We start from the raw sequence: 25,112 nt of genomic DNA, 5'->3' as shown, positions 1-25,112 counted from the left end.
GGAAAGGTGTCAGGCAGGGAGATACGATCTCGCCAATGCTCTTCACTGCCTGCTTACAGGAGGTATTCCGGGGACTGGAATGAGAACAGTTGGGGAGAAGAGTTAATGGAGAATACCTGAGTAATCTGCGATTCACTGATGGCATTGCCTTGCTCAGTCTCTCAAGAGATGAGCTGCAAAGCAGAACGGTAGGTCTTAAAATTAACATGCGGAAAACCAAAGTAATGTTCAACAGTCTGGAAGGGAACAGCAGTTCGCAATTGGTAGCGAGGTGCTGGAAGTGGTAAGAGAATGGCTCTACTTAGGGCAGGTAGTGGCCGCTGATCCAGATCATGAGAGGGAAATAACTAGAAGAATAAGAATGGGGTGGAGCGCATATGGCGCGTTCTCTCAGATCATGAATGGCAGTTTGCCGTTATCCCTCAAGAGAAATGTATATAACAGGCGTATCCTACCGGTACTCACCTATGGGGCAGAAACGTGGAGGCTAACAAAGAGAGTTCAGCTTAAGTTAAGGACAACGCAGCGAGCTAGGGAAAGAGAAATGATAGGTGTGACGTTAAGAGATTGGAAGCGGGCGGAGTGGGTGAGAGAAAAAACGGACGTTAATAATATCCTAGTTGCAATGAAGAGGAAGAAGTGGGCTTGGGAGGGCATGTAATGCGAAGGCAAGATAACCGCTGGTCCTTAAGGGTAACGGAGTGTATTCCAGGAGAAGACAAACGTAGCAGGGGGCGGCATAAAGTTAGGTGGGCGGGCATACGATGGCTGCAGCGGGCAAAGTACAGGGTTAATTGGAGAGACATGGGAGAGGCCTTTTCCCTGCAGTGGGCGCAGTCAGGCTGATGCTGATAGTGATGATAATGTCCCCGTGAATGTGTCCATAAAGTTGATTATTCATAGAAACGAATATCCGGGAAAAACAAGCCAATTTATTACGAAAAGAAGTTGGTGACGAGAGTTTGCCTCTGTGCATACCGAGGAGAGCATTATTATTCAATGCAGACAAAGCTGAGCTACGTGAAGGGCGTTCTCTCGGTCACCATTGTCCCAAAGATACTGAAGCGTTTTCTGTGGAGACCCAAGCCATGGCAGCACTCTTCGATGGCTAGATTTAATCCAAGTGTTTTTTGTTTTCTTCATAAGCGCACTAAATTCGCATGTGTACTCGCCACTCTTGCTCTTCATAGAAGCATTCAGTTCCATTCTTGATGATGACGATGAATTCTTATGGCGCAAGGCCATAAGAGGACAAAGAGCGACACGGCACAAGGTTTTTTCGTTGCACAAGGTGGGGTCAAAGACCCATTTCCCAAGTATTTCACCCTAAAGAAGCCGAGCACCAGGCCAGGGGAATCTTGTGCCCATTGTATCGCCGGTGGGCATCCGGCGGCACTGGGGACATTCAGTTCCATTCTTCCGAACTTCATGCTGGCCATTGTAAGGCTTTCGACTGGCTTCGCATCGCCTTCACTAGACAGCTTCCAAAGAATTTTCTACATATTCATGAACAGCTTGCTTGGTTGAGATGTAGGATGTTCTGGCTGTTCAGAAAGAGTGGTAGCTAGTGTACTGACACCGTCGATGTGCATCAGTGGGTCGAAGTGCAACATCACAAGATAAGCTTACAATATTGTAAATAAACAAAAAAAAAACGAAGTTGTGCAGCTTGGTCTAGGCGAGTGGTTGCGTTCCTTTTTCCTCCGAGGAATGCCGCAGGTTGTTTTTAGCGTTGGTGGCGTCAGAGTTCAACTCCCTGGACGAGTGTTCGCGCCCTGCTCGTTTCCGGTGTCCCCGTATACCTCCCTATACTAGATGTGACCGTGGCCGGGGCACAAACAGGTGCTGAGTTTACGTAGCCACGAGCTCAGTGCCACGAGATCATCGCCGCGCGCATTCGTACCGCCTTGTTGACTTCAAAAGTGTGCCATCGGCATTCTCAGTTGACCCAAGTAACGAGCCCATCAGCCTGTATTCTGACGTTTGTTCACCATTGCTGTAAATTTTCTGCGTGGACACGTCGACCTACGGAATGCGCTGTACGCCGCTTTAGCAGGCCACGAGACGACGTAACAGCTTGCTGCCTTTGAATACCCGCGCCTTGTGCATTCTTGCCTGCCCTCCGCTTGTTAGGGCGGTGACTGGAGAACAGAACAGTGGAGGGGCAACCCACAAGTAGGCGTGAAGTTATCAGCAGATCAGCTCAGGTCTCCTTGACGAGCCGTTAAAGGTTTCAGAGCCGCGGCCGGGCTGCAGCGGGGTGCTTTGAGGGCTCCGGATCCGTGGACCGTGCGAGTAACCCGAGAGACGCTTAGACAGCCATGCTGCTCTGTTGATACTTATGACTTGGAGGCAAGTGCTGTCTCGCTTTTCGAAGAAATTACTGAGCGCTTCTCCCGAGTTCTGCATGTAGTAGAGGGCAAAGGCGTGGTCGTAGTTTCCTGCCTAGCCGAAGGCAAGGAAGCTGTAGGCGTTCATTCTCTCCCTTTTGCTTTTGGAAGAACCGCCGCACGGGAGACAGCAGCGAACGGATTGCTCATTTGGTCCAACCACGTGACAGCTATTGTTTTTTTTTCGAATATTTTATATTGGTTGTACGTAAACCTAAGTTCTTGGTCTCCAGTACCGTTCTGCCTCTATCTAGCAAGCTCCCTCCCTGGTGAGGAAATTCATCGGCCACAAATCACGTCAGCCTCCGGAAAATTAAGAGTAGGGGATCGAGAGAAAAAAAAATTTACTCGTGCGCTGCGACAAAGACGAGGTTACTGCTTTGCATTGGTCGAAATGCTTACTGAAACGCAGGAGAGAGAGAGAGAGAGAAACAACTTTATTGCCATAGCTTGAGTGGATGCTTGTAGCGCGACAAAAAACAGACAAGGGACAGAAGACGAACGGGACAAGCAGCCGCCGCGGTGGCTCAGTGGCTATGGTGCTCGGCTGCTGGCCCGAAAGACGCGGGTTCGATCCCGGCCGCGGCGGTTGAATTTCTTTGGAGGAGAAATTCGAAGCCCGTGTACTGTGCGATGTCAGTGCACGTTAAAGAACCCCAGGTGGTCGAAATTTCCGGAGCCCTCCACTACGGCGTCTCTCATAGCCTTAGTCGCTTTGGGACGTTGAACCCCATAAACCAACCAACCAACGAACGGGACAAGCGCTCCCGTTCTTGTCCCGTTAGCGCTTGTCCCGTTCGTCTTCTGTCCCTTGTCTGTTTTTGTCGCGCTACAAGCATCCACTCAAGCAAAATGAACCAACTCGCCCAGCAAAAAGTGTTATTGAACTTTATTGCCATAGAGTGGCGGGATTTAGGGCAGGTGGGCTTGGTGTGGCCCCCAGGTGGCGGCGACTTCCTAGGCCCACGAAATGAGTGCCAGTTGGATGCTCTTGTCTGGCCGTCTGAGGAGTTGGTTCCATCCTTCCTCGGAGGGAGCTGGCAGTAATGTTCTAGGGGGCGGATTTCGAGCGCAACCCCAGAGGATGTGCGCCTGGGTGGCGATTTCTCCCTGGTAACAATTTTGGCAGACGGGGTCGTATTCCCCGTCTGTGATGAGTGAAAGCCTAGAATGGCTAAGGATGGAGTGTGTCTGCAACCTGCGGAGCAAGGTGGCTTGCGCTCGATTCAAGTCGGGGTGTGGAGGCGGGAACTGGCGTCTCATCTCTCTGTGGAGGTTGGTAATTTCGGCAAAGGTCTGGGGAGCCTCGGCAAGAGCGTCTGGGTCCGTGGGGCCGGCCGCCCGGTTGGTTAGTCCTCGGGCTAGTCGGTCGACCCCTTCGTTTCCAGAGTTTCCCGCGTGGGCGGGTGCCCAGACCAGGTTGGTCTTATGGTCGGGAGTGCAGCCGCGAAGGATGCGTGCAGCGGGGTGGCAGATAAAACCTTCCGAGTAATTTTGTATCGCTCTTTTGGAGCCGCTTAGGACTGTGCGCGTACGTGGGTCAGCGATGGCCAGCGCGATGGCGGTTTCTTCTGCCGCTGTCGGAGAGTGAGCTACTACTGTGGCGGCGGTGACGAGAGTAGATTGTGGCGTGGTTGCACAAGCCACGTATGTGTTTGCACTTTGCCGTGCAGCATCTACGTATATTGCGTGTTCGTCGGCAAGGTATGTGGCATCTAGTGCTTGGGCTTTCAGCTGACGGCGCGTATCATGGCGGCCAGGTAGCATGTTTTTGGGGATTGGTTTTATAACTAGGCGGCTATAGACCCCTATCGGAATGGGCGTCGTGGGGTGGACGTCGCCTATGGGGTTGATGTTGAGACGGTCAAGTATGAGCCGCCCGTGTTTAGTGCGGGAGAGGCGGTGGATTTGGGCGGTCTTGTGTGCCTCTATGAGTTCTGTGAGCGTGTTGTAGATGCCGAGTTGGAGGAGGTGCTGTGTGCTGGCGTACTGAGGTAGCCCCAGTGCCGCTTTGTACGCTGAACGTATAATGCTGTTCACAGCTTCCTCGTCCTTCCGGCGGAGGTGATAGTAGGGGTAGGAGTAGACTATCCTGCTAATGAGGAAAGCTTGCGTGAGCCGACAGAGGTCATCCTCCTTCATACCTCTGCGGCGGGTGCTGATGCGGCGGATAAGTACAGCGTTATGAACGCCGCTGTGAGGTTCTTAGCTTTGTTATTCCATTGCCCAAAGTTTGTTTTCATGCAAAGAAGACGTAAACACACTGAGAAAGTTAGGTCCTTGCGAAAATTCTCCACGTATACATAACGAAGTCCGTACTAGCGAGGTACGACTATATATAATTCCGAACCACGATGAGGGTGAAACGCCGTGCCATGTTTGATGAATACATAGTATAGCGTTGTGCTAAAATAGGCTAGTAAGAAAACAACTCAAATGAATAAAGAAGGAATGAAGGGACGGTCTAGCCAATACCATGCGACTGACATACACGTCGAATGCATAAGCTTTGACTGATTCGGTTGCTTCGTAAGCAGCGTCACTTTTTCCCGGACCATTTGCGTTGGGAACTATTATTTAGACGCTGAACAAATATATTCCAGATGCTACATCACGAATAGTTCACCTACCACGTGTTTTTTTCGCCACATTTTGCATTGGGCTGATCATGGTGAAAAATTCGTGGTCGGTGTCGCACAAATCTATTCACTCAATTTATTCTTTTCATTCACAGTTAGTGAATCGAATCGATTACAAAGAGGCGTTATGGAGTGCATAGGCGCGCAGTTGTCCTCTCCTTTTTAATTTCTCCGGCACCAGTCCTGTTTTTAGTTTGCGATTCTCGTGGGCATGGCTTCGTCATCATTCTTTTCTTTCCCTTTCCTTCTATCATAGGACATAAGTTAGGTTGGCGAGCTGTTTGGTAAGGATCGGCAGCACACTACACTTTTCTTCAGGCGTTTTGCAGGGGCTTCAGATGCCTTGCAGAGAAGCGAGAGGTTTCGCTCAGGTGGACTTTGACGGGCGAGCCGATGTAAAAAACGCGCATTCCAACCTATGCGCCGTTGTGGCCTACCTGTTTTCACGAGTGTAATTTAAAGAAAGGGGACATTTGTGATAAATAATAAAAAATAACAGCCAAATATACAACGAAGCCGCTTACAAATACATATAAATGAATACAACTTGGTTCTGTCGTGCCTTAATGAGCGTTATTCCTGTCGCGTGTGTCCTGCAAAATTTGTATGTTTGCTCATGATTGTGTTTTTTATCAAACCGGTAATATAACACGTATCATCAAATATCCCTCAAAAGCGACCTTAAAAAGCGGTATTAGTTGCTGTCGACATAGAAGCCATACATAAACGCTCCGAGCTCTCATGCCAGAATACCGGCTTTTCTTCTTGCGTATACTTTGGATAGTGTATGCAATGTCGGGTGCAAAAAGTGGTACGCAACATTAGAGGTTGTATGGCTTGCTGCTTTTGCGGCCATTTTCGGCATTTAGGCCAAGCTGGAGCGCCACTCATCGAAACGAGCAAAATGACTTGCCTCTGGATCAAAACGGTCTCCTTCGATCACAGTACACCACATATCTAAGGTGCCGTAACTAGTTGTTACCAAGCTTCTCACATGATTCTCGGTCGATAGATTTTTATTTGCCTACTCAAATTTGTTCTATTTATTTTTGATTTTTTTGAAGCCGGTATCCGACCTTGAGGTCGCTAATGGAAACCTCAACCTCAGATGCTTAGAAACACTTCTAGAAAAGCTACCAGAGCCATATCTGTTAGTCGGAGAACTCCTCTTTCTGGGGAAGTGGAGAAACTAATCCCAGAGGTCGCATTTTAGAAGATTTTATTCTGTGCAGTAATGTGTGCCTACTGAATTCAGGAAAGCCCATGTACTGCTCCCTAAAAACTGCAAAAATTAGCAGTTTAGATTTATCGTTTAGTTCACCATCACCTTTTAATGATGTTAAATGAGATCTTCTGGACAACCCACGCGGAATGGATCATTTTCCACCCATTATTATACCTGAAGAGATAACTGTACAGCAGCTGTATCCCACCAGTAGTCACATACGAGGCAGAAACGAGGAGGCTAACGAAAAGGGTTCTGCTTATGTTAAGGACGACACAGCGAGCACTCAGGACCAATGCCACTCCGCTAGCCCCGATTACACTGTGGAGGTCGACAGGACCAACACACCGAGGTATAGCCCGCAGGCAAATCGTTTAGTATTTGGGGTGATTCCAAAATACGATAACCGCCCTCGGTAGCGCAGGCAGCAGGAAACGGGCACGGGGAAAGCTCGATGTCACCTGGAAAAGCCGCGTTTGTCTCATGGCTCCGTCCATCCCGTCCATCCCGTCACGCGTTGTCTCATGGCTCCTTCAACTCTCTCCCCGTGGTGGGCTGCCCGTGCGGCCACCGAATACCCGAGGGGGAAAGGAGGGTCGCCCACGTGACGATGTGGATGCTGCTTCCCAGCTTTCTTCTCTGCCAACCCCGAGAGAGCCGGGAGGGTAAGGGTCGCTGTAGGCCACTTGAGAGAGTTCGGCAGGATATGCGCCGCCTAGGGCGGTCGAAGGGTAGACTGGATGCTCGCAACTGTTATCCCCAACCGTTCCCAATCTAGGTGTCCGAATACCTCCAGCAACTAGGCGGTGAATAGCATTGGAAATATAGTGCCTCCCTGTCTGACATCCTTCCGTACTGCAATTTTATTGCGGTGGTTATGGAGGACACCTGCGATCCTCTAGTCAAGTGCACCCTCGGAGGACGAAGCCCTCCTCTAAAATAAGCAAATCATGGAACATGTGCTACTCTCGCTTGCACACACTTCCTTCTCTCGACCTCATCCCCTCCGTTACTCGCATCCCCATCCCCCGGAAAATTAATTTGGGCCCACTGCTCTCTGGAGTCCCGTTGTAGTTTTTTCGGGCGCGTTCCGACTCGTCCTATAGAAACTGCCCCCTTCCATACGCCGACCTAGGACAATGCCACTTCCATTGTCTTATCGCCCTCCCAATACCTATACTTCTCTCAAAATTCACCTAGCGTGCCTGGCTGGGATCGGCACAGCTGGCCGACTAAGTAGCCCTGGGCGCTCTCCCAAGGTCGTGCTGCTCTACCCTCCACCATGCTTTTCCATCCGCCACCATGATTTTCATTACAATAATTCAGCAATATGATGGCTTCCAATGTTCCCTTCATAAGCTGTTCTAGTGTGAAGACAGTGGCATTCTTCGGCATTGAACCCCAGTCCTCCGGCTCAGTAGCCGAACACCCTTACCACAGGGCTAAGGCAAAATGCAACAGCAGCCATGGGCTGTGCACTGTCCGGGCGCGTTAAAACGTCGGGTGGTCCAGATTATTGTGAAGATCTTCACTGCGGTGTCTTTCATAGCTCATGAGCAGTTTGGGGACGTTAAACTGAGCACAGCATGTAGCACTGTCACCTTATAAAAGCTGAAGCTGATCCAGGGGTTGCCTGGATCTTTTCTTATCTTGCCCTTAATTCCCTTACTCCCCCCCCCCCCCCCCCCCCCGGTAACAAATTTGTGCAGGTCCGTGCTGTACCCGAGCGCGGGGCTGGATGACCGGAGGAACAGGAGAAGTTGTCCACGCTGCTGCGCCTGAAGCCTTGGGCGGCAGAGCTCACCGTCTCCGAGAACCTGCACACGGTGAGCACATCGCGCAATTCAGCCAAAGCTAAAATGCTGCGGAACCATCTAAATGCATAGTCCGCAGGAGCAGGACTAAGGAAAGCGAACTTTTTTTGGATGTCTACAGTATATGAACTCTCCTTACTGTCACAGTTGTATTGTGGCCATGATGTTCATGAATTATAAAAGATCAGTTGCGTTTGGTATATTTGAAGGACTGGTCATGCTTGCAGTCTTGCTTTACATGTTGTTTGGCACCTGTGCACTGCTGCAAGCGCGCTATAGTAGAAGATATACGCGCAGTGCAAAAGCAAGGAGGTGACACATCAGGGAAAAAAAAAAAGGCGAGGATCCGTGTGCGAAACTACATATACATGAACTACGCGGACGACTGGGTGCTGTGTGAGTATTTGGAACCCCGGGGCCTGCTGAACTAGTTGCAAGTGAAATTAGTGATGACACATTGGAATGATGCGTGAGTCACGGATACGCTGCGAAAATGCTGATAATGATTGAGTAATTGGGTGCGATGTCAGGCGTCACTGCAATTCAGCAGTGACGCCGTATGGCTGCTATTTAGTAATTACTTCCTTATTATAAATTTACTTCACCGTGGGGGATTTCCCTAAACATCGCACTACTCCTGTCTTCTAAGGTCCCTATAGTGGCATGCTAATTGATCGCATGTATAAAAAGAGAAAAAAATTCCAGAAACAGAAAAGAACAAAGAAAATACCTGAAGAGAACCGTAGCAGGCACCGGGCTAACCGTGACGAAAGTTGACAATGGGCTACAGTTTCAAACCCCCATAACGAATTTGCGCAGGTCACGACTGTAGGCAGACACGTGGTTGGATGACTGGAGGTGCAGGACACGTTTTCTACGTACACGAGAATCTTTGGACGGCAGAGCTCACCGTCTCCGAGGACCGGCACACGGTGAGCACGTCACTTATTGCATTCCGTGCGACAATGCCGCAGCGTCAACGAGATGGTCTGTAGAAGCAGCAGGATTGTGGAAATTGCAAACTTGACTTGGCTGCACAAAGTACCTGCGCTCCCCACACTCCCACAGTTGTGTTGTAGCCAGGGTGTTTATAATATATCTCAAGGCAATGATGTTCGGTATATGAACGGACCAATCATGCTCGTCAGTGGGAATTTCGAACTGCATTTTCTATGACTGCTCAACTGTGAGCATTATGGAGTAGTAGTATAAACTTCATTCCGCAAAATGGGACGGGGTTTAGGGGTTGGGGTCTTGAGCAGCAGGTGGTGTTCCTAGGTACAGGGTCCCATTGGTTCTTGCTGCCTCCTCGGCCCGCTCAACCAGCGCAAGCTGATCTTGCGGGTCGGAGCTGGACAGAAGCTCCTCCCGCTGCTCGACTGATGGGTTTGTAATTTTGGGCTCTATCGGGCTCGCCCGACAGCCCAATGTGGAGTGGTAGAGGGTGGCTATCTCTCCGCACCACACGCATTCTGGAGTGTATTGCGAAACACAAGGCGCCATGATGTGAGGAGAAAGAGGCCTAGCTTCTCTTTCGAGGGTGACAGCGCCCGAGCAGTTACTTTTGTGAGACAGGAACATCATAATCAGAGAGGGGGGGGGGGGGGGGGGGTGGAAAGGAACGCGGATTTCGCGCGGACTGTTGACGACGCGCAGAGACATTGCAGAATCGTTTGGAGATAGCGACGGCCCCACGGAAACGTTTTCCCTTACAATCAGGCTCATCCTTGCATTGATTCCGCGGAATAAGAATTCCTTGCTGCTGGAGGCTAAAAAAAAATAATGTGGCTTGTAACCGCTTATGAAGTGAATGAACGTAATGGCCTCATTATACGCGGAAAGCTTACAAGAAGGTTAGGCCCTAGCGTCCAATGGTGGCCATCAGGGTGGTTCCTGGTATCGTGTTCTCCCCGCCTTTTCGGTCGGGTTTTGCACGTTGTTCGGCGGCTGCCGGCATGGTTCACTGGAACAAATTATTCGCTTTGTCGCTTTGGGGACCATAGACGAAGACACGTACAAAGTGCGAAAACGAAGTGCCCACAGTAATTTTTAACTGGCTAGCGAAGCAGCACTTACCACCAATTCGTTCTGCACTGTTTAGTTCACACGCTTCTACTGCAAAATTACAAGACATCAACATGACGAAAGCCGGCGCTGTGGCCGCTGGGCCCCAAAGACGCTGGTTCGATCCCGCGGCGATCACGTTTCCACGGAGGCGACATGCTAGAGGCCCATGTGCTGTGCGATGTCAGTGCACGTTAAAGAACCTCAGGCGATTAAAACCTTCGGAGACATTAACTAAGGCATAGCCCATATCGTGAACATGAAGACAGGACTTATAACTTTGTTTAATGAAGGTACAGTCGGGGACAAAAGTCTCCTGACCACGTGTTCCTCTAACGAAGCCGATAGCTTTGCTAATAGTCGGCGGCTGGGGACCACCCTTGTGGAGGCAAAAGTTAAATTTTTGTTCTTTCATCTCCACAAGCGCGGTCTCCAGCTGCTGTCTGATAGTAGAGCTATAAGCTTTGTTTGAGGAACACGTGGTCCGGAGACTTTTGTCCCCGACTGTACCTTTATATTTCTATATCGATCGGCACACTGCTGTAGGTACCGAGGAAGGCCACAGCAAGGACGCGTGGACAAGACATCCGAAAGATACCATGCACGCTTTCTTTTTTTTACTGGACGTTTTGTTTCATAAACGTTCATGAAACAAAACGTCCAGTATAAAAAAAAAAGTCTGTGTGGTTGCTGCGGGCTTCTGCGGTACCTGCAGCAGCGTGCACCCTCCTCTTGCGCTTCGCTTTTTTTTTACCCAAACAACTTATATGGTTCCAAAATTTCCTTGGCCCACCTTTAGCTGCGCGATCAGGGGATTACTTTATTTTACTCTGGACGAGGACCTATACAAGCAGTTTCTATCATCGATAAGATTCCCATTTTCGGTCTATTCCTTCCTCTCTGTTTCCCTGAAGCCACCCGTAGTTGTTCAATGACCTCCTTAAATTCCTTATTGCGTCAGCCTCGTGGTTTCCTTTCCCTTCCCAGCGGTTTGTAACTTTGCTTGTTCCATTTCCATACTGCTGAGTAGTTCTAATTACAATCCCACTTTTCCATGGGGCGTTAATCTTATGCTTTCTCAACGCCTGCTGCTATTAGCGCTATTTGTTGGACGTTGAATTTTGCTTTCGTTTTTTTTTGTGTTTTATACATTTCTCTTTTGATCAGGGCACGCATATGCAGAATAATACATCGATGATCACATCCTAGGCTATACTCTCCCTCCTCGTCTATTTACATTTTGGAAAGCTTGCTGTACAGGGTGTTTCACGTAACTTGAACCAGTGATTAAAAAAAGTGGTGAATCGGATTTGGGTGCAACCAAAGACATATTGTTTCCCGTCGTGTGGCGCTCCTCAGTGTATCTTTAAAATTCTGTTTAATTAGTTAAGCATCAAATTAAGCAAGTTTCCTAATACTCACTTTAGAGGCACGTGCGTTCTGTTAAGTGTGTAGAGGGGGTTTAGAACGAATCGATTCAGTTTTTTGTAGCAACGTACTTCCTCCTGATCATCATCAGCCTGACTACGCCAACTGCTGGGCAAAGACCTCTCCCGTGTCTCTCTATCTAATAGCCCTTTCTTTTTGCCAGCTGCGGCACCCGTATCCCCGCAATCTTCTTAATCTCATCCTCTCACCCAACTTTATGCCCCCCCCCCCTCCCCCCTACTACGTTTGCCTTCTCTTGGAATCCGCTCCGTTACCCTGAAAGATCAGTGGTTTCTTGCCTTCGCATTACATTCCCTGAAAATGAAAATTGGTTTTGAGGAAAGGAAATGACGCAGTAATTGTCGCACATATCTCGGTGGACGCCCTAACCGCGCCGTAGGGAAAGGGATAAAGGAGGGAGTGAAAAAAGAAAGGGGGTGGTGGTGGTGAAAAGCATTTATTCGGCTATATTGTAAGCAATTTATTCGCCTTCGTCGTCGTCGCCTCTCTGGCTGCGACTTCATTCTCTTTCACCTGATGATTCCCATCGTCATCGCTTGAGGCTGTTCGCTTGGAAGACGTCTCTGGCGAAAGGGCTAGAATAAACGTCTTACGTGAAGTCTTCCCTTACAATATTTACAGAGAGGTGCTTGCCCCTGAGAGGCCCCTAGTGGGTCTCGCCCCTTGCAATACTTGGCGGACTCCCTCATTCCGGGATCTCGTTGGTCATGACCACTGCGCACGTCCTCCGAACCAGGCCCTGTTGGGCGGATAGTTCCTGGCAGCCGGGCAGGGCCGCCCCCCAGTCCTCGCGGGTAGGGGAAGGGGTAATGGGGGGGAGAGAAGGATTTTTCATGCATGCCCAAACCATGTGGAAGGTGTCGGCCACCTCCTCACAAAATGACTTCCAAAAAGGATTAAAGTGCTTGAGAACCGCCGGACACAGCAGGGTGTTTTTAATGTTTGTAAAGAGCCTGAGGAGAGTTCGTTCGCCAGCTTTACCCAGTCCCTTCATAGGAACCGGGCAGCGCCGGCGTGCGGCACGTTAGTGCTCAGCAAAGTCTTGAGAAGAAATAAGAGGGCTGTGATCTGGGTTAAGGTCCTCCGAAGGAATGCCTGGTGCCCGGTGAGTGAGTGCGCGGGCTACCTCATGGGCGGCTTCGTTACATGGCATGCCTTGGTGGCCGGGGACCCATATGATTGAGCGATGAGTTGGATCGCCGTCGCGAGTACTATGGTGAAGAATTTGGTAGAAGAAAGGAAGAGGGGCCGTCGTGGCGGTGGCGAAAAACATTTATCAACAATTAAACAATTACAGAGATGTGATTGGGGTAGGGCCCTATTGGCACCTTCCCCTCACAATACTAGGTGAAGCCCCTATTCCGTAATCGCATTGGCAAGCAACGCCATCTTCGTCCGTTGAACCGAGACCTTTTTTGGGTCTCGAGGTCTTGACAGCCGAACAGGACCGCCTCCCAGTCCTCTCTGGTGGGGTTGAGGCGGGGGGGGGGGGGGGGGGGGAATAGATGGGCACTCCCAAACCATGCGGGAGGTGTCAACCACCTCCCCACAGAGCTGGCACGCGCCGTCAAAGGATGTGTTGAAATACTTAAGCCCCGCCGGGCACAGTACAGTGTTAGAGTTTTGATGAGGAGGCGCTCGTCAGCGCGTCCAGTCTCTTATAAGGGGTCGGGTAGTGCCGGTGCTCCTCCTTGTAGTAATCGGTGATTTGTTTGAATGTAAGGGCCAGATTGTCTGATTCGGAGTAGGCTTCCAAGGACAGGGAGATAGCCCGGGGAGAGAGTGCGCGAGCGGCCTGATCGGCCTGTTCGTTTCCCTGGAGTCCCTGGTGACCGTATGCCCAAATCAGGTTGCGTGAAGCTGGATCTTCGCATCGGCAGCTAAATTGCAGTATGCGCCAGGCAAGGGAGGGCCACTGAGCCAGCGCGGCTCCGCTTAGGCCCCATTTATTCCTCTTGATTTCATCTACGATGTCCTTTGCCAGTTGCGGCCACCGTATCCCCGCAAGCTTCTTAATCTCATCCGCCCACCTAACTTTCTGCCGCCCCCTGCTACGTTTGCCTTCTCTTGGAATCCACTCCGTTACCCTTAAAGGGCAGCCCGAAAGGGCACCTTGTGTAACGAGGTGTTGGTGCTTGGCGCCACCACGGACCCTTAGTCCCCATACCGAAGCTGTCATCCGTACCGTGGCGATAGGTTGAAAGGTGGAGGGAAGAAACCTTGAACGGTGGCGGTCGAGGAAGTGGTCAATCCTCGGCCGATGGGCTCCTCGTCTGTCTACCAGGCGGGGAGTCCCGGGACCTTCCTCTGTGTATAAGGGTGAATCAGAGGCGACAAAGTATCAGGAACCCTTAGTTTATACATGCCGTATGGAAAAATCTGCAAAAAAATCTGATCGACCCCCGAAAAGGGGTCGCACCGATGTGAAGAAACTGAGTCCACAGAAGCCAGAAACGTTTGCGAAGTTTTTTATGCTGCACTCAAACACTAATGTACCGGTAGCCAACCTATCTGCATTTGTCATCGCCAACACCCTAAAAAGTTGTGTAGGCAAAGACTACAAAGCAAAAAAGCAACGAACCGGAGACCTCCTTGTAGAAATAAACACAAAAGAACAGAGCACCAAACTGATGTCATTACAGAATCTTGGAGAAATGAGCATACAGGTAACCCCGTACCGCACCCTGAACCACTCAAAGGGCGTCATATCTGAATATGAACTCCTACAGAGTACCGATGCGGAAATGGAAGAACTAGCCGAACAGGGAGTAATAGCAGCCCGACGAATAACCATCCGGAGAAACAATGCTGAAATCAAGACCAAACATATTGTACTAACTTTCAATAGCACAACTCTGCCTGACTCCATCCATGCCGCATACCTCCATTGTAAAGTCCGCCCATACATACCGAATCCGAGACGATGTTTCAAGTGCCAGCGCTTTGGACACAGCATGTTGGCCTGCCGAGGCAAACCCACTTGTGTCACATGCGCAGAAGACGCATATACAGAAGAAAGATGCGAACGCACACCAAAGTGCATCAACTGCAATGGCGCACATGGCGCGTACTCCAGGTCGTGCCCAGTCTGGAAAACAGAAAAACAAATCATAACTTTGAAGACCACAGAAAACCTGTCCTACCTTGAAGCAAAAAAAACGCGGTGACGCGGGGACCGCCGCCGCCTTCAGTTTCTGTCGGCACACAGGTCAATCCGAAGGACCTGGGGACGACAACCAAGTCCCCACCACAGAAGTCGGTGACACAGTCCACAGGGCTGAAAATTTCGCGGGAAGACCACGCGATCCTCGCCGGAGGCCCTCAGGCCTCACCTTCAGCAGCGGCTTTCTCGGCGACAGACACCCAGAACAGCTCTGCTGAACTGGACCTGTTGCCCCATCCCTCTAAGAAGGCAACTGCTGACCCAAGAGACTCTGCCCCTGGAGCAGAGCATGATTCACTATTGCCAACAAAAAAGACGAATGCGAAGGCCACGGGCCATCGCAAACAAGAAACATCCTCCACGTCCACCGTGGAGGAGATGGATGTCAGCGAAAGTCCGCTGACATCTAAAACACACGTATCCGCGGATTCTCCGCGGAAATCCGGCGCCACGAAAGTGGCGATGGATACAACTCCTGGTTCGCCACCGCTGCAGCGGCGGCGAGACTCCCTAGAGAAAAAAGGGAAACCACGAATCACTGCCCCTGAAAATAAGTAACTTTCCCCAATCCCCAACTTATCACAATGGCGTATCTAATACAATGGAACTGTAGAGGTCTACACAGAAACTACACAGACATAACCGATACGCTCAAAACAATGGCACCTACAGCTGTGTGCCTGCAAGAAACGAACCTTGGGCCACAGCACACAAACATCTTAAAAAAATATAATATTTTCCGGAAAGACCGAGTACAAGCTAGCCGACTCTCAGGAGGCGTCGCTATCATAACGCAAAGCGATGTCCCTGCAAGAGAGGTATCATTAAAGACGAACTTAGAAGCGGTCGCAGTAAACATCATTAGCCATAAAACAATAACAATATGCTCTGTGTACATACCACCACACAACACAATATAGCCATGCATGACATAGAAGAACTTCTGGAACAGTTGCCAGAGCCATATGTAATAATAGGGGATTTTAACACACACTCCTCATTCTGGGGAAGTGAGCATACTGATTCCAGGGGTCAGCTCATCGAGGATTTTATTCTTTCGAATAACATATGTTTAATGACTACGGGAAAAGCCACGTACTGCTGCCCCAGCTCTGGAAAAATGACCTGCCTCGATTTAGCATTTGCATCACCATCTGTTTTTAATGATTTTATTTGGGATGTTTTAGATGACTCCCGGGGAAGTGATCACTTACCTACGGTTTTAAAACTAACATCAGCTACATTCGTCCTCCCTACGAAGCCACGGCGATGGAAAATTCACCTCGCCGATTGGGCACTTTTCAGAACGAAGGCCACACTAGAAAAAGAATATGCCGAAACCCTTACTATAGAAGAACTAAATGAAAAATTTGTCACATGCTTAATATCTGCAGCAATAGAAGCCATCCCACAAACATCTGAAATTTCACGAAAAACACATAAAGTTTGGTGGTCAATGAATGCTCAATGGCTAAAAAGCAGCAAAACAAGGCTTGGGGCAACCTTCGCAGATATCCCACTGCAGGAAACTTGCTCATCTTCAAAAGGGCTAGAGCCAAAGCACGATACATTAGACGCAGCGCAGAAAGGGCATCATGGCAAGAGTACATATCCTCCATAAACAGCTCAATATCATCAAAGAAAATGTGGGAGCAGGTGCGGAAATTCACAGGAAATTTTACTCCGTTCACATTTCCAATGCTAACAACACCCGGTACTCAAACAACATTAGAAGAGCAGGCCAACATATTGGGTGAGCATTTTTCCACAGTTTCAAGCGCATCCAACTACACACACACATTTCAAAAGCACAAAACAATAGTAGAAAAACAAAGCCTGCCCTTTGGAACATGCATACATGAAGACTACAATCAGCTTATTACCATGCAGGAACTAAACACAGTACTAACATCCGGTAAAATGACAGCACCAGGCCCAGACAATATACATTATGCCATGCTTGCTCACCTCTCTGAGGCTGCCATAGAGGCTCTCCTAAAATTTTTCAATAAAATATGGATGAGTGGAGAAATCCCCCAAGCATGGAAAGAAGCCATCATAGTACCCTTCCTAAAACCTGGCAAACCACCAACTAGTCCCACCAGTTACAGGCCAATAGCACTCACTAGCTGCATAGCAAAATCATTCGAAAGCATTCTAAACATCAGACTAACCTTCATACTTCAGTCTCGGCAACTATTAGATATACATCAATGCGGGTTTAAAAAGACATGTTCCACAACCGATCACCTTGTACGCTTTGAGAACACAGTCCGGGAAGCGTTCATCCACAGCCAATACTGTATCGGAGTCTTCTTTGATCTGGAGAAGGCTTACGATACCACGTGGAGGTTCGGTATCCTCCGTGACCTAGCGGACCTAGGTATCCGCGGCAGGATGCTGAGCTGTTTGAGCGACTTCCTGACCAATCGAACGTTCAGAGTCCGCCTAGGCGCAACCTTCTCCAAGACTTTTATCCAAGAAACTGGAGTGCCCCAAGGGTGCATCCTCAGCACGACCTTATTTGTCATCAAAATGAACTCCATAGGAAAAGTAATCCCAAAATCGATAATGTACTCAGTTTACGTAGACGACCTCCAAATAGCATGCACGTCTTCCAGCATACCTACCTGTGAGCGGCAAATACAAATAACAATAAATAAACTGGCTATCTGGGCAGATAGAAACGGATTTAGATTTTCCCCTCAGAAAACAGTAGCGGTTCTGTTCTCTTTGAGACGAGGCCTACAGGCCGACCCCACACTATATTTAAACCAAACCCCACTACCTGTCAAACAAGAGCATAAATTCCTAGGGATAACTTTCGATAAAAAGCGCACTTTCTTGCCACATATAAACAGCTTAAAGAAAAAAGCTTCCCTGGCCCTCAATGTGCTGAAAATATTATCAAGAAAACGCTGGGGGTCTGATAGAGCTTCCCTGTTACATATATATCGTTCTCTGGTTCGCTCTAAGTTAGACTATGGGTCCATAGTATATGGCTCAGCAAGACCGTCCTACATAAAACGACTGGATCCTGTCCACAATTTTGGTTTAAAGTTGTCTTCCGGTGCTTACAGAACTTCACCAATAGCAAGTCTGTATGTGGAAACTAATGAACCTTCCTTAGAAGATCGAAGAACAGCCCTAACTTGTACATACATCCTCAAAATCCTTTCTCAGCCCAAACATCTCTGTTACCCAATTGTCACGAAATGCCCATCCCGAATACTCTTCAACAACAAGCCCCCATGCGATTAAGCCGTTGCTCTTGCGCTTCGAAGAAAAATGTCAAACTCTGAACATACTAAACGAAATCAAAAATATTGCCCCAAGACACGAAGCGCTACCACCGTGGTACACTCTCCCCACAGTGTGTGACGTCACACTAACACGCCTCAGGAAAACCTGTACACCACACGACCATATAATACAAGAATATCTAGCACTACAAGAAAAATACAGAAATTACACGTCATTTTATACTGACGGGTCAAAAACTCATGCTCATGTGGGAAGCGCAGTAATACAAGGAGAAAATAAAAATGCAGTACGACTGCCGTCTTGTGCTACAGTTTTCACCGCTGAGTGTTATGCCATTTGTGTTGCGGTACAGAAAATAACAAATGAAAACATCAAAAACAGCATCATTTATACAGATTCACTGAGCGTTCTTACAGCATTAAAATCCAAAAATGCCACGGAGTCACTGATAGGAAGCATCATACACAACATAGTAAAGATCACAACACAAAAACATGTTATAAAATTCTGCTGGGTTCCCAGTCACGTTGGCATTAGGGATAATGAGAGAGCCGACATGTGTGCTGCACAAGCCGGAACCATGGAAATAAAACATGTGATTTTGCCTCCTAGGGATTACATGAAGTTAGTACGTAGCAAACTAAGAGCCAAATGGCAAGCCTCTTGGGAAAATGAAGGAAACAACAAGCTGCATACTGTAAAGCCCATTTTAAAAGAATGGAAATCATGCCGCCATAAAGAGCGTTTTATCGAAGTAATTTTATGTCGTTTAAGCATAGGTCACACACACATCACCCATAACTTCTTATTAACAAAAAAAGACAGACCTCTGTGTGAAATGTATGGTGAGGAGCTCACAGTAAATCACATTTTAATTTCTTGTTCGCATCTCGAAGTACTCAGAAAAAAGTTTTTTACGGCATTTTACAATGAACACATTCCATTTCATCCCGCATTGCTTTTAGGCGAGCAAACACTTGTCGAGTTTTCACTTGTTTGTAAGTTTCTAAAGAAAGCCAATGTTTTAAATCTATTATAATGTAACCTCTGTACACTTGACATAACATCATCTAACCTTGTGCTTGGCGCATGATAGCCATAGTTGCTTATGCGCTATAAAACCCCATATAACGTAACGTAAGCTTAAAGGGCAGCTGCACCACTTTTTGAGAATTTCGCGATGTTCAAGGATTCAAATCTATATAGGCTGTAGGTAAAGCATGCCAAGTTTTTTTGCACTAGCATTTAAAATGGTCACGTGCCGCCGCGGTGGCTCAGTGGCTATGGTGCTCGGCTGCTGACCCAAAAGACGCGGGTTCGATCCCGGCCGCGGCGGCTGGAATTTCTTTGGAGGAGAAATTCTAGAGGCCCGTGTACTGTGCGATGTCAGTGCACGTTAAAGAACCCCAGGTGGTCGAAATTTCCGGAGCCCTCCACTACGGCGTCTCTCATAGCCTTAGTCGCTTTGGGACGTTAAACCCCATAAACCAACCAACCAAAATGGTCACGTAATCGACGATTGAATTTTGTGCTTCTCCTCAAAGCACCAAAGGAGTGCGGGGAAGTTTAGCGTGACGTCACAGAAGGTATGATTTCAAGTTACCGCTGCCGTCAGCCACACACTAGCGTTCCTTGTTGAATGCTGCCTAACAACGTTCGGAGGGCATTGCCTTTGGCGACGTTGGTTTTTCCTTCAAATTGGGCGTGTATGCATTGAAAATGTACCGATACCTTCGATGACGTCATCATGCCACCCCCCCCTGGCGTTGTGCTCTGCGGAGAAGCCCGAAGGCCGTCGCGATTTTAATCGGCGATTACTTCACCATTTCGAATGCTAGCCCAAAAGGACTACGCATGCTTTACCTGCAAGTTTCACACATCCGACCCATTTAAGCTCATCGATTTCTGAAACCAATGCAGTTGCCCTTTAACGACAACCGGTTATTTTGCTTTCGTATTACATGCCGTGCCGAAGGCCATTTTCTCCTCTTGATTTCGACTGGGATGTCCTTAACCAGCGTTTGTTCTTTCACCCACTCCGCCCGCTTCCGATCTCTTAACGTTACACCTATGATTTTTCTTTCCATAGCTCGATTCGTCGTCCTTAGCTTAAGCTGAACCCTTTTCGTTAGCCTCCATATTTCTGCCTCATAGGTGAGTACCTGTAATATACATCCGTTGTATACTTTTCTCTTGAGGGATATTGGTAAACTACCGTTCATGATATCTGAAAAAGCCTGTCATATGCGGTCCACCCCATTCTTATTCTTTCAGTTAATTCATTTCATTTATTGTTTTCTTAAACGCCTGAAGGCATTACATAAGGGGGGACGTATTGTTGAAACGGCGTAAGGCGATGTGAACATGCATAACAAACAGGAAATCAAACGTGCACACTCACATGGCAAGGGCTTCAACCATGACAGGATTCGACAACAGGTGATACACCACTCTTGAAAGACAGATTAAACAATATTTGCTGCAAAGTGCGCTTATGCGACCAGGATCTCTATGAGATGAATTTTTATTTTCTCCCGGAATGTTTTGTGATCAGTGCATGAAACGATGTCGTTAGGCTGTGAATTCGAGTGTTCTCGCGTTGGCAAAGAATGGGTTGTTGTAAGCATTCGTGCGGGCACCCTATGCGTGCTATCGGGTTTCCGTGACTGAGCCGTAAGGACGTTCGTAGTGACGTGGTTAATAGAGTGTGTCGTGTTCTCGGGCTATGACAAATGTATTGAGTAATCATAGGCGGGAAACGACAGGGCGTGACTCGGAGGGACTGCTTGAGGGCGGTGACGCCGGTTTCTCTTGAGTAACATGAAGTAATGAACCGAGCTGCACGATTTTGGATCGATTCCAAATCGACGGTGAGATATGATTGCCATGGGTGCCAGATGGATGACGCACACTATAATTTTGGCCGTACAAATGTTTCGTACGCCAGCTGTTTTATGTTAGGGGATGCAGATTTCAGATTACTTCTCTGGCAGCCAAGTGTGAGTGAAGTATCGGAGCAAATAGTTGCAATGTGGGTGACCCATGAAAATGATGGTGCGAGATGTACACCTAGGTGATTATAAGATATTGCAGCGGTGATCGGCCCTGATGAGATACTGTTAGTGTGCACATGCGATATGGTGGGTTTGTGAGTGAAGGAAAATGATGTGCATTCAGATAGATGTAATGGCGCTCGCCATTTTTCGCACCATGATGCAATAACGTCAAGGTCCTGTTGCAAAACAAGGTTATCAGTCGGGATATTTATTGCATTATAAATGGCGAATCATGCGCGAAGACTCGTAATTTGCATTGAATGTTAGAGGGTAGGTCGTTAATGTATATTAAGAAAAGTAATGGTGATAGGCCGGCCCCTTGAGGGACACGTGATGTTACATCTCGTAAGGGTGACTACAGGTTTTCTTACTGAATTTGATCCTAGTGCCAGTGGAAATAATCTACGCGCTGACTGATATAATCTGCGTGCCATGAATTTAATCTGAGTGCAAAACATTTAATCCACGCGCCAGCGTATTTAATCCAAGCGCCAACTCAAACAATGCGAGCGCCAACCAATTTAATCCCAATGCCAACGCAAATAATACGTGCGCCAGCTGTTTTAATCCAGGTGCCAACCAATTTAATCCACACTCGAAAAACGAATGCTGTAGTAGACTCCAAAGCATAGAACACGAATACCAGGAATAAAGATTAGGTAATTTTTCAAACCATGCGATGCCTAAGCGAAGTGTCCACATATTGCATAGCTTTCATCAATATTATAACCAACACTACTTTGATACAAGTGTTTTAAAGCGCACAATATCAGCATTAAAAAGCTGCACAGGGGCTCAGTGCTATGGCTTACTGGCTCTTTATTACGACCATAGAACGGAGGAGGGCACAAATGCACACACTGTTTATAATGTAACATTGAATCCACGGTCTTCAATAAAAGATGCGATTATTTTGTCAGATAGTCAAAGAAAGTGTTAATAAAAAGTACTTTAGATTAGCCCTACGTAGTTTCGTGTGAAAAAAAGGTACACAGCCAATGATGGAAAGTTCCAAAGCAAAAGGCAAGTTTTGCGCCTCCATTTCTTGTGGATTGTCGTCTGCTTTTGCAAAATATGCTAGGACAACAGAAAAAGGCATAGATATGTGCACTCGTTATAGAAATCTGTGAACTTTCTTTTTCAAGAAATAAGATTTATTTCTCAGGCACGTAAAAAAACATTGTTAAAAACACAGAAGAAAAGGAAGTTTCAAAGCAGACGGCTTTGTGTGTGCCGCATTGTGGCTACATTTGCACAACGGAGTAGAGCCGGACGGTGGTGGTACGCACTCGTATACTATAAGCAGGTGATAGTGTACCACTTTTCTTACATCTCGCATGGACATTAACGCGCAGTATTTTCTTCCATGGAAGCCGATGAGCCGTGCTCTTAGGTCCTAATTGGACACCGAAAACGAGGTCCGCCATTCAAGCTCCCAGATGCACCAAGAAGAAAGAACAGCAAAGTCTCTGAACATGACAGGGCCAGAATTCTCGATGTGTCAAGGCGCGGAGGAGATGTGAAAAAAAAATGGCAGAGACGCTGGGCATCAATTTAAAGACAGCAAGATCAATTGCAGCTACCGATAGAGAGGTGTTGAAGAAAGGCGGAACGTCGAAGAAATTCGGAAATGAGGTTGTAGCGGCTCTCAAAATTATTAAGGACAACAACCCTGCTTTCACTCTAAAGCAAATAAAGCAGGCGGCGGAAGAAGAATTGCCCGGAATTGCCATCAGCACAAGTAGCATCGATCGCCTACTGGATGCGCACGGCTACTCTATGAAGTTGGTGACTCAGAGGCCGATCGACCGCAACAGAGATGACGTGAAACGCACCCGCAAAACATATGCGCAGTGGCTGCAGTGTGAAGGACCCCGCTTGTGCAGGTTTTACGTTGATGAGACCAACTATAACATATGGTGTTCAAGGAGCTTCGGCCGTGCGATTAAGGGGCAACCTGCGGTACAGACGACGACTGGCACCAGAGGCGCAAACCTTAACATTATCGCCTGTATGTCAGCAAATGGTGTCATACATTGGACGGCTGTCGACAAGGTTCACTGGGTCGTGTTTAACGATTTTTTGAGCGATATATCAGCCCGTGTCGAAAGTGAAGAGCCTGGTTCAGAAGCCGTTTTTATTTTTGATAATGCTCCCGCTCACAGCCAAGCGGAACAGGCAATCCTGGCCAGTCAGCTGCACTCAATCAAGCGGTTGCCTCCCTACAGTCCATTTTTTAACCCTATAGAGGAAGTGTTTTCGAAGTTCAAGTCTGAAGTCAAAGCTTTCCTCAGCGAGCGGAGAGACCTGGCGCTCACCACTCCGCCCGGACTGACTGAAAGGGAGCATCGGCGCAGTTTATTGCTCGACGCTGCTCCACACTGTATGAAGCAAGTACAGCGAGTAGAATGCGCTGCTTTCGACCGCCATAACTTTTCTTTTACACCAGCAGCTTTGCGTGAAGATGACATGTAAAATGTGAGATCACACTTTGCGCCACCTAATGTCCTACAGAAAATAAAACTGCATTTCAAAGACGGCCCCTTCTGTGCTTGTATAAACCTAGATTGTTAACACCGCTATAAGGCAGCCGCCAGTAGCTATTCTTGACCTAGGCTGTAAGCTCCGGTGTAGCTTCTCTCACTTTCCGTTCTAAAACTAAATAAACCTTGAAGTGAAGAACCGTTCCTCCGGTTCTGTGACTCGTCCCACCTAGAAGAACTCTGCATTACACTGCTACCTTTGTTTCTGCTAGTGGTGTTGAATCTTTATCACAGCCTCCCGAAAAAATTCTGCACCGGTTGCATGAAAACAGTATAAAGGCCGGAATTGTAACTAGCATGCAGATTCAGCGCATAAGACAACCCATAATCAGCAGTGCTTACCCAATTAATTAATACACGACAGTCACAAGCCTCAAGAGTTGCATAAAATACTGAAGTTTAACAGCTGCTAATGGCTCTTTGATGTTGCAAGGTATGCGAAGAAAACGAAATAGTGCATGAGAATGTGACTCACAGGCTTGCATGGTCTCAGAAATTATCTTAACTTCGCTTTATTTATTCTCTGTTCGCATTTATTCGCATGCGGATTAAATTGGTTGGCACCTGGATTAAAACAGCTGGCGCTTGTATTATTTGCGTTGGCACTGGGATTAAATTGGTTGGCGCTGGATTTGTTCGAGTTGGCGCTTGGATTAAATACGCTGGCGCTTAGATTAAGTGCATGACACTGAGATTAAATTACATAGCAGGCAGATTATATCTGTCGGCGCTCAGATTATTTCTGCTGGCACTAGGATTAAATTCAGTGGGAAAACCTGTAGATGTCATTTGCGGATTTGAACTTCGAGCGCTCTTTTAAAAAAATGTTCAAGCCCGCATAATTAGATTGGTAGGAATCCCGAGGCACGAAAGTTTCGCAAACAGACGATGATGAGATACGCATTCGAATGCCTTTGAAAAAGTCTAAAAAGATTGCATCTGTCTGGAGGTTATGGTCCATGTCCTTAAGTATGTGTTGGGTGAACACGGCCAGCTGTGTTTCACGTGAAAGCGATTTCCTGAAGCTATACTGATGCGGATAAAAGAGGTTAATTGAATCTAGGTGGGACATTGAGTTTGATGCTATAATGTTCCCTAGAAGTTTAGAATTTGTGCTAGTAGGGGATATTATATGATAGCTGGGCATGCGCAATCACCTGTTTTGAAGATGGGAACAATTTGGGCTATCGTACGATCATCAGGAATACTTCCCGTGTGCAATGATGGGGTAGATATTAAACGTCTAATCTAATCTAATAAATCTAATCGAGCCGATTAGATTTATGTCTATAGGGTAGAGGATACACCAGAATTTGATGGGATTTGTTCTGAGAATAGATATAACAAGCCAGGAGATAAAAATTTGTCTTCCCTTTCATGATCCGGAATAGCGGTCACTACGTGACCTAGGTAGACGTATTGCCTTACCAGAGTACACGTTTCTTCCCTCCTTTATTACTTCTATTTCGGCGAGGTTCGGGTGTCTATCGAGACGTCAGGAAGTT

At 47.7% G+C, this 25,112-nt stretch overlaps 1 protein-coding gene and 1 long non-coding RNA gene across 2 annotated transcripts in view; one reads left to right on the top strand and one right to left on the bottom strand.

Annotated features, from left to right (window-relative positions):
* Nucleotides 1-8,033: 8,033 nt before the first annotated feature.
* Nucleotides 8,034-25,112, top strand: part of LOC149331449 (uncharacterized) — a 51,345-nt gene continuing 34,266 nt past the window's right edge. Inside the window, exons 1-2 of the long non-coding RNA XR_016285053.1 lie at nt 8,034-8,080; nt 8,888-9,000. This is a non-coding gene — a long non-coding RNA (uncharacterized LOC149331449). The remainder of the gene's footprint in view (nt 8,081-8,887; nt 9,001-25,112) is intronic.
* The window catches only part of LOC149331450 (uncharacterized), a 43,181-nt gene continuing 31,790 nt past the window's right edge, over nt 13,722-25,112 (bottom strand). The window contains exon 3 of the mRNA XM_089556598.1: nt 13,722-13,888. Coding sequence (XP_089412724.1) covers nt 13,828-13,888 — 61 coding nt within the window. The 3' untranslated portion in view covers nt 13,722-13,827. The remainder of the gene's footprint in view (nt 13,889-25,112) is intronic.

The sequence above is a fragment of the Amblyomma mixtum genome, chromosome 8 (assembly GCF_055824585.1).
Source record: "Amblyomma mixtum isolate Tamu chromosome 8, ASM5582458v1, whole genome shotgun sequence".
Lineage (NCBI taxonomy): Eukaryota > Metazoa > Arthropoda > Arachnida > Ixodida > Ixodidae > Amblyomma > Amblyomma mixtum.
This window is presented reverse-complemented; position numbering and strand designations above follow the sequence as displayed.